The sequence below is a fragment of the Anguilla rostrata genome, chromosome 11 (genome assembly GCF_018555375.3).
Source record: "Anguilla rostrata isolate EN2019 chromosome 11, ASM1855537v3, whole genome shotgun sequence".
NCBI classification, from domain to species: domain Eukaryota; kingdom Metazoa; phylum Chordata; class Actinopteri; order Anguilliformes; family Anguillidae; genus Anguilla; species Anguilla rostrata.
The window spans coordinates 16,469,883-16,483,182 of record NC_057943.1 but is presented as its reverse complement, the minus strand read 5'-3'; the positions used below and the strand labels follow the sequence as shown (position 1 = coordinate 16,483,182).

The 13,300-nt window shown below is 40.7% G+C and overlaps 1 protein-coding gene across 3 annotated transcripts in view; it reads left to right on the top strand.

The window, feature by feature from the left end:
- Nucleotides 1-13,300, top strand: part of cacna2d3a (calcium channel, voltage-dependent, alpha 2/delta subunit 3a) — a 182,387-nt gene that overhangs the window by 158,054 nt on the left and 11,033 nt on the right. For all 3 annotated transcript variants that reach the window (XM_064298291.1, XM_064298290.1, XM_064298289.1), the window contains 8 exons: nucleotides 1,467-1,528; nucleotides 2,370-2,414; nucleotides 2,504-2,566; nucleotides 3,564-3,634; nucleotides 7,569-7,644; nucleotides 8,522-8,574; nucleotides 9,000-9,055; nucleotides 10,867-10,981. In XM_064298291.1, coding sequence (XP_064154361.1) covers nucleotides 1,467-1,528; nucleotides 2,370-2,414; nucleotides 2,504-2,566; nucleotides 3,564-3,634; nucleotides 7,569-7,644; nucleotides 8,522-8,574; nucleotides 9,000-9,055; nucleotides 10,867-10,981 — 541 coding nt within the window. The remainder of the gene's footprint in view (nucleotides 1-1,466; nucleotides 1,529-2,369; nucleotides 2,415-2,503; nucleotides 2,567-3,563; nucleotides 3,635-7,568; nucleotides 7,645-8,521; nucleotides 8,575-8,999; nucleotides 9,056-10,866; nucleotides 10,982-13,300) is intronic.

Genomic DNA, 13,300 nt, shown 5'->3' with positions numbered 1-13,300 from the left:
CCTAGTTTGAATGAAAAAGACAATACAAATGTTGTGCATGAAAAAGACATAATTCTGTGTTGTTTGAAGAGCCAGAACTGACTGTAAGATTGAAAGGCACTGGATTGGTTTTTTACTCAAATGGAGATAAGTGCTGCTTTTGGAAAACTTTTTTTTTTTTTTTTGGGAAAAAATCTAAGCTTTTTTTTATTGTGAAATACTTTCCAGGCCCAACTGTAAAAAAAAAAAAAAAAAACGAAAATAAACGTCATCTGTGACACTGAGCTATTTAAACCGTGCAATACTAGGACCATATGTGCCTTCAAATCCTCTGTTTCTTTACTTTTTCTTATTAAATATCACTTTAAGACGCATTTTTTGTGCATGAGAAATGATATGTAGCAACTGTAAACATTTCAAGTCTTCTGTGAGGGAAAAGCAAAGCCTTAAGCTTGCAGGGTGACAGAGTCAGCCAAAACGCACAGCGCAGACTTCACGTCTGACAGGGGGGTGCTATCAAAGCGGCAGATCATACTTCAGGCTTTTCTGAAAGCCTCATATTCCCTGCCAGGGGTTTTTGGTATTAGTACTTTCCAAATATATGCTTTAACCCGCTACGATGCAGGTGATGGATGTCTGTCTCTCATCCTGCTGAATTTCACATCTTTCTCAGCAAACAAAATGCCTGGTCCCTCCCGGTCCCCAGAATTACTGGTTTCTCCTAGCTCAAAAAATTATTGGGTTTCTCCTGGCGTATGGAATGGCTGGCCTCATGAATCCTATAAAATGGCCATTTTGAAACAGACAGCGGAATAGCTTGCTTCTCTAACCCCGTGGAGTTACTGGTGTTTCCTGGCTTTCAAAATGGGTCATCTCTTTTCTGGTCTGGCCCGCAGGAAGGCTTCTCTCTCCTGGCCCATAGCTGCCCTCTCTTGGCCCGCCAAGCAAATGGCCTCTGTGGCCTCATCAGAGGTCACAGTGAAGTGTGGTGAATCCATCTGAATGGCTTGAGTCAACAGAGTTCAGCCATCATTCCTGCACCCTTTCATGTGTTGAATGGATTTTGTGAAAGGTAGCGGGAGGATACGCCAGGGTCACGCTTGCGCAAAGCTGCTTCCAAACAGTGCATTTGTCCGACCATTTGTGTTTTGAGCGTGTTTCTCTTTTCAATTGCGTCCGCTCAAGCGTATTTAAACAACAGATTGCCCTCCCTTGGCCTTTGGGAAGATTTACATCCAAGCAGAGAATTTTATGGACCTCCTTTTGAAATGTTACCCAGTGAGGCAGGAAGGACTTCATTATGCCATGCTTGTCACGCAGAAGAAAAATGCGTTCTCGCACGGTGCATTATTTAAAATCAAAAAATCGGCATCTTTATAAAGTGCATGCTGCTTCAGGAATGACAAAGAGTGATATACACAGCATATGCAAAAGTGTTTTGTTCTGCAGTCTGTTGCTAATGTTTCATTGTGTCCAATCTCTAACAGCTGTCGGGATCCAGATGAAGCTGGAGTTCTTCCAAAGAAAGTTCTGGACGGCGAGCCGACAGGTAAACTCAAGTGCTTGCTGAGCTGTATGGCGGGACGGAATTTGGATGGGGTACAGGAGTGGATTTTGAAACAGAACTGCTCTTTTATTTATGTAGCCTTGCTGCCCACTCAGGGGCTTGGCGCTGCATGCTGTGCCAGTCGCAGGAACACACACGGCCAGTCGCCCAGACGAGGGCCCCCCGTTCCCCCTGGGGACACTGCCCTACTCTGGCCCTCGCTTTCACGCATTACACACATGCACACGCATAACATCCACCCCGAGCACATTTTAAAAATTACCGTACTGCAGAGGACCTCAGCCATCTTATCTTCCCCCAGAAGGCCTCACTTTTCTTGAATGCATTACATGGCTGTGCTGGGCTCAGAAAACTCTAAAGTTGACCTGGTCACTGCAGAGCAAGGGTCATGAAATGATACAACTACTACTGTGGGAAAACATGGGGATTGGGTTCCAGGTTTAAGGCTATGAAATCCATTCCATGTAGGAACCAAATATACACTGCCTTGCCTGTAGATAGTGCTAAGTGAGAAATGGCAGGTTAACTTTCTGTTACTCTATATATTTTGCCTGCAATCCTTAGACCTTCTTACAATTACCGTGGGCTTTCTAGTCTCATAGCTCCCAGCACTATAGGAAATGATATATCTTTCTTATGCTGTCCTGTTGACTTTACAGTTTGATTAAAATGGCATGGTTCCATCTTTTATTTATTTGATTTTTGTAATTATGCTAGTGAATTGCTGTTGAAGTCACTTCCATGTTTTTTTTTCTCCAAATATCTGTGCTTGAGATGGTTTGCTTGTTTACCTGGCCTGTTCTCCTTCTGTCGCATTATGCAGTGTGCTGCTCTTGATGGGAAGTGCTCCATAAGCTGTGACAATGAGGTAGCCTCCCTCAAATCTCTTCTTCTCACGTCTTCCTGTTATATTAATCCTGCCTGTGCTGTCAGACTCACTCCTCTGATGTTTTCTAGAACATCAACTGTTACCTCATAGACAACAACGGATTCATCCTGGTGTCTGAGGATTACTCCCAGGTAGGGATCCTTTAATTCTGTTTAATACTGTTGCAGGTATGAGGTCTTCTGTCAGACTGGAAGAGTCTGCCCATTTTGTCCCTATAGGGTCGTGTGAAAACTGCTATTGGCTCAGTTGATCTGATGAGTTTGATTAATTTATGTATTATTCAGAATATACTGCATGATGCTATTGCTTTATTTCACGGCACATGTACAACCTTTACATTTGCTTACAGTGAAACAGTAAATAATGGATTAAGCGATGCCAAAAACCTTCATATATCACACTCCAAGTATCAGACACCCCTGAAAATAACCAGTAAGACCTCCATAAATGTGGATCATGTTTTCAAGCAAGGTCTGGAGAAATGTGATCATTCAGCCACTACACATACACACTGTGTTTGGCAGTTCAGGTCTTCCAGATGGTCCAGATTAGCAGAGGATTTAGCTGTAATTTATAATGTGTTTAATCCCTTTTTTGAAGGTATTTAAAAAAAAATGATGCATAGATTGAGTTTTCTGCTTTGTTGTTGGCCAGTTCTTTTTTCACACCGCACACTATATTATGTACTAGATTAATTTACCAATAGGAAAACAAGCGTTGTTATGTTGGTTCTTCAGTAGGAAAGCCTGTGCAATAGATGTGGAAAAATAAGATCAAGATCATGCTAGTGAGTGAAGGGTTTTTTTTATTATAAGGGCTATTGTCAATGGATAATACGGTCTCTTCCAGTTTCTCGTCCTGTGACTCTCAGTGGAATGAAGGGACCTGGCATTGCATAATTTCCTCCAGTCAAAGGAGATTAGCTTTTTTCCTCCTTTACTTAGATCACCATCCACAGCACCACCTGCACCTCATACACGTCCTCTGCTGCACACGCTCCAAGACCTCTGTGGCTCTGTCACTGCTGCATGTGTCAAACCCCAAGCAATATCATTCGCTGTTTTTCACCTGTATTTGAAGTGTTTCTACTCAAGGTCGTCTATGTCCCTCTTCCTTCCTCCTCTCCAGACTGGGATGTTTTTTGGTGAGGTGGAAGGAGCAGTGATGAACAAGCTGCTTATCATGGGCTCCTTTAAAAGGTAAGGCGGATGTAGGGTACAGTAACATCCTTAGAAGTTGCTAGGTCAATGCTGTCACTCCCTCTCCCAAAAAATCAAAAAAAAAGACACGCGCACACACCCACGCACACACGTAGAGCCTTTCATAATGACGGAAATGAACGTTTGGAGAAAAATAGCCAGGAGCGTGGCGGAGCGCACAGGAGTGCATTGCTGTCCCCGGCCGCCCCCTCTGTGATGACAGCTCTTAAGCCGGCGAATGACGTCGCAGTATTTTGCGGCCACCTCTAACCCCACCACTCAATGGATTTTTCAGTTTAGGGCTTAGCTGAAATCTTCCCTGAGTAAGGGGAGCGGTTAATAAGATGGACTTGAGCAAACACATCTGGACGGGCCCGGGCCCGGGACTGGGTCTGCGCTGTGCAGCGGTGGACCGTGACATGTTTTCCTATGATTAATGGAGGAATGCGTTATGGGAGGAGCAGGATTTCCACAGCCCCCTTCATTTTGTTTTTCTTCGCCGGCTTAATAAGTAGCTGAAATGTAGCGAACGGGCTTGTTTGCGTTCGCTCAACACCTTCTTACATGCTTTACCACGAGTCACTTAGATGCTGCCCTCACCATTTGGCTCTTGGTTTCTGGTAAGAGCTATGGCTCTCCTTTTTAACTTACATGAATTTTATCAGTCCATCGTCAGATTATGACACCTTATGCAAATATAAATCAACTAAAATGCAGTGGATGTGTTACTTTTGGATTACAAGTTATTTAATCAGTGTTAAAACTATTGAACAATTGAAAATAAATTTTGGCACTGCACATTAAAATAGAGTGAATGTGTTACAGTGCAGTGTGTAAGTATTTGGACAGTGACACTATTTTTGTTGTTTTGGCTCTGTATTCCAGTGCATAGGATTTGAAATAAAACAATGAGGTTGAAGTGCAGTCTGTCAGCGAATTTGACTTTTAAATTTAAATTGAATGTAATCACATCCACATTGAGTGATCCCTGTAGGAAATACAGCCCTTTTTGTACATAGTCCCCCTGTTTTAGAGGAGCAAAAGTAATTGGATAATTGGCTGCTTAGCTGTTTCTTGACCAGCTGTGTGTCTTTGCATCATTAGTCCATGCACAAGAAGGGTAACAAAAGGTCTAGATTTGATTCTAGCTGTGGAATTTGCATCCGGAGTCTGTTGCTGTTGTCTCTCAACATGAGGACCAAATAAGCGTCAATTCCAGTAAAGTAGGCCTTCATGAGACAGAAAAATCTGAATAAATCAATCAAAGACACAGCCAAAATATTTGGTGTTTCAAAATCAACTGTTTGATACATTGTTAGGGAGCAAGAATGTACCAGTGAGCTCAGCAATAGCAAGCAATCTGGTAGACCACGGAAGACCACTGTGTTGTGAAGAAAAAATCTTTTTCAACTGTCAAATAGATCAAGAGCATTCTCCAGGATGTAGGAATAGATGTGTCAAGGACTACAATAAAAAGAAGACTACACCAACCTCAGAAAGTTCACCCCAAGATGCAAGCCACGGGTAAACCTGACGGACAGAATGACCAGGTTAGAGTTTGCAACAAAAAAAAGTAAGATGGACAGATGAGACCATTATTAAACTGGACCAAAGTGATGGAAAAAGGAAAGTGTGGAGAAAGAAATTACTGTAACTGCTCATGATCCAAAACACCCCCCCCCCCCGTGAAACACGGTGGAGGTAGTGTCATGGCTTGGGCATGTATGGCTGCCACTCGAACTGGCTCACTTATCTTCATTGATGATGTGACTGCTGACAGCAGCAGGATTAATTATGTAGTGTATGGAAACATTTTATCTGCTCAGATACAACTAAATTCTGCAAAACTCATTTGACCACGCTTTACCCTGCAGCAGGACAGTGACCCCAAACATACTGCTATAGCAACCAATGAGGTTTTCAGGGTTAAAAAGTGGAATGTTCTTTACTGACTAAGTCCATCACCCATCCCAAATCCAAATGGACATGCCTTTCACTTGCTGAAGACTGAAGGCAAAATGCTCCAGAAAGAAACTGGCACTGAAGATGGCTGCAGTACAGGCCTGGCAGAACATCACCAGGGATTTTATTTCAAATTGTGTTCATTTGTCCAATTACTTTTGCACATAAGGTGGGGGACTGTGCATAAAAAGAGCTGTATTTCCTACAAAGACCACTCGATGCAAATGTAAATACCCACAAATTAAAGCTGACAGTCTGCACTATTCATTCATGTATTCATTCAAATACTATGTGCTGGAGTGCAGAGCCAAAGCAACAAAAATTATACTTCTGTCCAAATACTTACTCACTGCACTGTATGTTTTATGTCACTAAAAACTAGCATTCAGTTATTTCTCAGCACAAGAAAATAATGTTGAAATGATTTTAAATGTGGTTTCTTAACACTATGAACTAAATATAACATGGAATAGGATTGTAAATATAACATAAAACCAGTTTATGTTTGTTCTTCAAACTGAGAGTCAGTATTTGGCCTATTTGAGAAATAACTGTATAGTACCCATTATGTCAGAGGCTGACGCATGGCCTGCAGATTTCAACAGAGATGTAATAGAGATGCTTTTTCGGGAAACTGCTTCAAACTCTAATGGTCAGAAAGGGCAACAATTCAAATACAAATAGTTTATGTGTGAGACGAAATGGCGTGCTTCAAAAAGCTTAGGTTTAGATCCGCAATGAAGAGCAAGGACTCAGTCTGTCCGAGCACTTGCCTCACTGTTTAATTTTGCTCAAGTCAAATGAACTGTTAATGTCATCAGTTCCGTTGGATTAGATTTAATTGAATCAAGACCCATATTGCATTTCTCTGTCACTGTTAATGATAGGGAGTCGAAGCCTTCCCTTTGCCTGCATGCAGAATGACCATGCGCTGTTGCACCAGCGTCAGGCTGCGTCTGACGTCCATTAATAATGTACTCCAGATTGCACTTTCACCGAGTGGGCTAAGCTTCCAAAGCCCTCAATTTCCACACCGGGATCTACCCGCACCTGATTCCTTCATTCCCATGAACTTTGTGCAAATGGAAAAACTGAGATCCCCCCTGACGCCTTCTCCTAAGACCACCTCAGGCGTGTAATAGACACTGTTCTCTGCATGGTGGTTTTGGTTGTGGGACACCACGGCAGGTTTAAAGTTGAAAGCCTTCACCGCCTCTTGTGAACAGGGTGGCCAGACTTAGGTCCTGGGCCAGCTCTGATTTTTAGTCCTTTCCTGGTGCTAAGGGTCAGTCAGAGAGATATTCCAGTGTTTGTATGTGCCTTGAACTTAAATGCCACTGTGAAATTGAAAAAAAAGAAAATCTTTTGAACGGTGCCTTTTTGATATTCAAAGCATTTAAAGTTCAACGTTGTCTCAGACAATTCATTTCATATATACTTAATTAAATGGTCTGGAGGGCTTCTGTGTGCTTGCTTTTTTCAAGAAGCACTCCCAAAATACAAATTTGTTGAAGATATCAGGCCGAGTGCACTATAGATCTCTTAGACCTTATGAGTCAAAGTGAAGGCCATTTATAGTACATAAAAGACGTGAGACAGGATTGTGTCTTTGCCCGGGGTCTGGACATCGCTCCTCTCATGCAGTCACACTCACAGACTGCCTCTCAGTGTAGACTTTGTTTTTTATCATGTGACATTTGAGATGGATATGAGACAATTTGGGTTTTTTCCCCTCATTCAGGGCCCTTTGATGTGCTGACAAAATTACAGAATATTTTGTTGCCAGTTGCACTTTAAAAGACCAAAATGAAGACAAAGGAATTTATCAGCCTCCAAAGTCTGTTTTTTTGGATAGAACGTTGTTTGCTTGTAAAGTCAAAGCATTCTTTGCACTTTTACAACATATTTAGTGCATTTACAAATGGGCTTTTTCTGCAGACTCATTATCTAATTCTCCTCTCTGTAATTCAAGGGTCACGCTTTACGACTATCAAGCCATCTGTAAGATCTATGCTGAAAGCAGTGACAGCGCTCACAGCTTGCTTGATGTGAGTACTCTCAAGGAGAATGAAATGTAAAAAATAATATTTATTTTTACTTTTCAACTTCTAATGTTTGATAGTGATTTTTATTTTTTTGATATTTATGTCTGGGAAATGTGTTTAAATATACAATGTATATTTTGAAATCTGAAATATATATTTGATTTTTTTTTTAGTTACGTTATAAAATAAAGTTTATTGAAGTATTGTATTTCACACATTTAAAATGTTGTATTACAACAGAAGTTTTCACAGATTTTTAAGGAACCTGTTGTGTTTTTAGTAAAGATTTATCTAAAGGAACCTAGTTTCTGTATACTTTGAAATAGTGATACAATTCCCAAAAAACCAAGGAACATTATAATTCCTTGGGAAAAACACAGCATGAACAGAGTCCTGCATGATTTACAATCCACATTACTCAAGATTTATTTAAAAAAATGACATAGCAGGCATGCTTCTTTTAATTCATTCTTATTGAAATGGAGGCCAACAGAAATACTGACTGGTACAGATTTATAGCAGTAGTTTTACATACAGTAATTCTGTGGGTTGTATTTTAATGGTGGCCTATGACTGAATTCCAGAGGATCAGTGAGAGTCCTTTAAATGTGAATGCCATATCCATCTCTGGTTCCCTTTTCCCCCCATTAATATTGTGTATTTGATTTATTTGTTGCAGTTTGTGGGGGCTAATTCCCTTCTCCAAGGTGGTCCCCCACACAAAACAATTGGGGAAGCCACATCCGTAAAAGCTTGAAATTCAGTACTCTGTCTTGTCACTGATGGGTTTATGACTGTGCACACATCACTCCAATCAAATCAGAATGAAGTGATGTAAAATAATTCTGTGTTCTTTCTCTTTTCTCCTTTATTTTTCCAGCCATATTTTTACTTCTTTGCTGCTGTAAAATGGCTCATGACTGAACTTGTCATGTAAGTAACATTTGAGTGATTTCTTTATTATTATTTTGTTGTTGTTTAGAATCTGTTCTCTGACATGATGAGGTTACAGTATGCACTCATGCAATATTTGCAAGCTGTAATGATAACCTCATGTAGCCACTCATTTCGTGTTTCCCAGCATGCATCTTCTATGTGGTTATAGAACCTTCCTCCTTCCTCCTGGGTGGCCTGATGTCACAGCTGGTCTTTCTTCCTTGTTTTTTTTTTTTTTTTTTAATCACAGAACAGATTCTGAAATGTTATAATATGTTGTTGATTTTCATTTCGCAAGAGGGTGATACTTTTTTCTTTGCTGCCATCTAAATACTGTACTAGCAACTGTTAAGATCATGTAAAGGTTCTGCTACTGTAGATATTGAGAGAATGTGAGAATGATCTCCTCTGTGTCTTTATAGATTTATGGTGGAGTTCAATCTGTACAGCTGGTGGTATTCAGATCTCACAGCCAAAGGTGAGTGTGGGCAAAGGGGTGCAGGAGGTGGAGTGTGTTTTTATAATGTGAGCCTCCAAGCCACACTGAGTTCACACAGGTTCCATCTAGCGTGCACACTTCAGATGAGCGAGATGGCTTCCACAGCTCTCCACACAGCAGGGAGGGGTTGGCAATCCCTTCGTGAGTGTAACATTGCAAATCATGTACTATTCCATGTAATTTAACACACGTGCACGCACATGCACGCACACGCATACATACACACACACGCACTCACACACACACACACACATATGCAGATGCACACACACACACACACACACACACACAAACAGGCATGCTCAAAAACACATATATGCCAAAGGCCAGAAAGATTATGTATGTTCTCATTAAATTTTTATATGAATGAGAATATGAGAATGAACTGGAACATTATTACAAAGGTTGCCTAGCAAGTTAAATTTTATTCTGGTCTTTTAAAAGTTGGTTGTTCATTTTTACTGTTTAAATGTATGTATTTGTTATAAATGTGATATATTTTTTCTGTGATTTGTTCTGTGAGACACTGTGTAAGAGTTTCTCTGGAAAAGCTGTTAGTTTGATAAGGTTGGATTGATCTGCTTGCCTTAATTAGTGTGCTTTGCTCTGGGATCTCCTGTTTCCTGTCCTCCTCCTCACTGTGTTGCTAAAAATAAAGAAAATAAAGAGCAAGCATAAAATGACAAATTACTACTCACCTCCACTGACCTCAGATATTTTATAAAAGAACAAAATTCTTGTTGCTGTCCCGAAATGACTCTATTATTTGTGAAAAAGTGTGCGTGTCATATTAGTGATGTTAGGAGGCAGTATCCACTCTTATAATATAAGAAAGGAACTGCTGAAAGTATGAAAATAATTTGTTTTGGGAATTTGTTTATCTTGCCTGGGTTTTGGCATTTCGGTTCAATATTGCTTCATTATGCCACTATTCGGCCATCCTAATGGCAAAACTCACAGACAGGTTTGTGTGGAGCATGGACTGTGAACACCGCAAAAATTCTCTGATTATTTGCGTTTTTTTCCTCTTTCCCTTCATTGAATTTGGAAGGAAAGTACAATTCTATGCACACTCTGTTTGTTAATGTTATGGTAAAATAATTACAGTACAATATATTACATTCTCCAACAAAATAATGGGTATTTTTACTTGCCATAGTCATAACATATTGAACACTGACTTCATATTTATTTTGCATGGATACTGTGGTTTGAATTTGTCTCCATTAGGAAATATGGATGTTGGATGCCAAACCAAAAGGGAATGATCCATTAAGATACAGATCTCTATTTTATATTATTTATGAAGCATAATTCGCCTCTCCAGAGGGAACTATATTTAATTGAATGCACTGATTTAAAAAAATAAATATTTATATGTAAGTTAAGTGAGAAGAACACTACAGGCTTGATCATTTTCTGACAGACATGCATTTCCTATAAATTAGCACTAGATGGCAGCAGCTTTAAACTAATAACATTAGGAATTTAACACTTAAAAGCTGAACATTGTCTGTTAATGGCACATAATCTTGAGAGCACTTTAATTGTGTTAGACCATTTTGCCTGTATTGCCAGAATTTAATTTAATGTAAAATGAAACATTTAAATAAATTGAGGAGAATATTGTGTATGTTTCGAAAATTTGATAATTTAAAATTGTTGGATGAAAATGAGTGCTTAATGTGTGAAAAAATTATTCAAACCGTCTACACAGTTGTATGTAGGACTAGGGGAATTTCTCTTATTTCTTATCACTGTAACACTCTTATCATATCCATTCTGCATAGCACAACGGGGTGGCAGAACCATGCTGGTACCATGTGACACAGAGTACCCCGCCTTTGTCTCTGAGCGCACCATCAAGGAGACTATGGGGAACATTGACTGCGAGGGATGCATCAAGTGAGTAAATCATGTGCTCAACGGCACCTACAGGAGCTGTCATTTCTCAGCCAATCAGGCCCCAGAGCTCCATGCACACATGCGTACGCACACACATACGCATACGCTTCATGCGTTTACACAAGAGATGGCAGCTTTGGGATTGTATTAGGGGAAGAAGGGTGGAGTTGAGCTCGGTGCGTGGCTGGGTGGAGCTGCTCCTTGCTGGAGGTGGAGGCCCCCTTCTCTTCACCACACCCACTGCAGCCATGAAAATGTATAAGGAAAGTGAGTTGTATATGTAAAGAAAATCCTTATTATTAGCCTGCTTATGGCTCACATTTTTATGATGTATTTAAGCAACCCCCCCTCCTTCTTGTTCAGCAAGTGTTTGACATTTGGCATGGTTCAGAGCCTCGAAGTATGACCGGGGGCGGTGGGGTGGGGGGGCATTTTTTAGGGGCCTTTTGACCCAGGACAGTGCTCTCATCTCTCACCATGGCACAAGAGCTGTCATTGTACTCCTCCATGTTTTAATTGCTGCAATTATTCTTGAGTGATACAAATTTTGTCTTATATAAACTCGCCTTTGTTTACATCATTTAATGGAACAAATTGTTGCCCCAGATAGGAAATTAGCAGACATTTTCCTTATGCTTCTGCTGCATGCTCACCACGCTCATCTCGGTTCCTTTATGTTTTGCGCTGAAGAGGCGACATATTTAAGGAATGCCCTACAAAGTTGGTGTTGTTCTTATTTTTTCATCATTGTTTCAAAGCTCTGGCTCCCGGAGTAAAGTACCAATAACGTGGAGTTAGCAATTAGCGCATTCACAATGAACCTTTGTCTGCAATTCCCTGCGTCCAGTTCTTCTCCTCGGCAGGGCTCAGCGGCAGTATTATCCTAAATCAATCACTCAGTCCCCAAAGAAGAGGCAGGCAGAGCCACAGCTGTTTGGCAGGAGATATCACTGATGGCCCGGGGGCATGGCCATGTGCCTCTCCCTCGGTCTGGTGTTGACGCCATGCTAGCTGCAGTCTTCTACAGGGATCCATACCAGGGTGGTTAATTGGTCTGGAGTGTTTAGATAAAGTGCTGTATTTTTGTATCGCTGTGGAAAACAATGAGGCAAGATCGTCACCTCAGAAAAAGAGAGGCGTGGTTCCTTCTTGAGAACGCACACAGTTTTGGTCTCGCATTCCATGCATCACAGGTGCTAAATTAATGTTAGATATAAAGACAGCATTCAGTGAGCATTTTGATTGATCGATTGTTTTATTGGTGAATATGTCAATGAAAATCTGTGTGAATCTAGCATACCCCGACTAAATAGTACGCAGCCAAGACCAATGAATATGTCTGGTTCATACTTTTCATGGGCAAAAGTCCCTAGTTGGTTTTAATCCAAGGAAATAGCTAAATGACAAATTGGAATTGTGTAAGATGTGATGACGATATTGACTGGATTTCAGAAATCATTTTCATCATGAGAGAAATCTTGATGTCTGAGGTTTCAGTGAGAGAAAAAGTAACAATGTGGTTTGTCCGTATTTGGGGTTGTCAGTATGATTTACACTCTAGACACACCGCTGAAGATGAGGGAAATGTGATATTACTGAGACAATGTAGAGTATGTGCCAGAGATGAAGGGGAGGTGTGTTTCTCTGTGAAGGCATTTCTATTGAGATGTAGCAGAAATGCCTTCGTCAGCCCATATCCTTTGCTAAATCACATTACGTTTCATCTCAGTCTGTTATTTGCCTTTGTAGTTGATTGTTGCCATACCCTCATGAGTGCTGCTTGTCTTGCTTTTGTGTAATGTGAAGGACCTTATCCCAGGTTATGAAGAATGGGCAGTAGTACTCCAGCATAATTCACATGGTTGGAACTTGGTGGACGAAGGTTTGAAAGACACAAATATGAAGAATAAGTATGCAGATATATGTTGCTGGGTATAACTGGTGATTTGAGGTGATAAATGGTTATTATTTCAAAAGCCAGTCACCAGTGCAACCATAACCAAATGTTTGGAGTAAGAATAGAAGTGACTGAGATGGTGTTAAAAAGGACATATAGTGTAGGTTTGCTGTTAGAACAATGTTTGTCTGATGAGAGGCATATTTTTATCCTATGGGAAATGAGCTGAATATGTGCACTGAACTGTTGCTGCTCGGAGTTTCGAATCTCCAGGTTGTGAGGGTAATAAAGTCGATTCGTCACTCGGCTCCAGACTTCCCGCCCGTCTGGAACGTCTCACCGTTGATTTGCCGATTCTCTTGACAGACCTAACAAAATGACTACGACTTTGACCCTCTTGGCATGCATTTATCTTGTTAGCT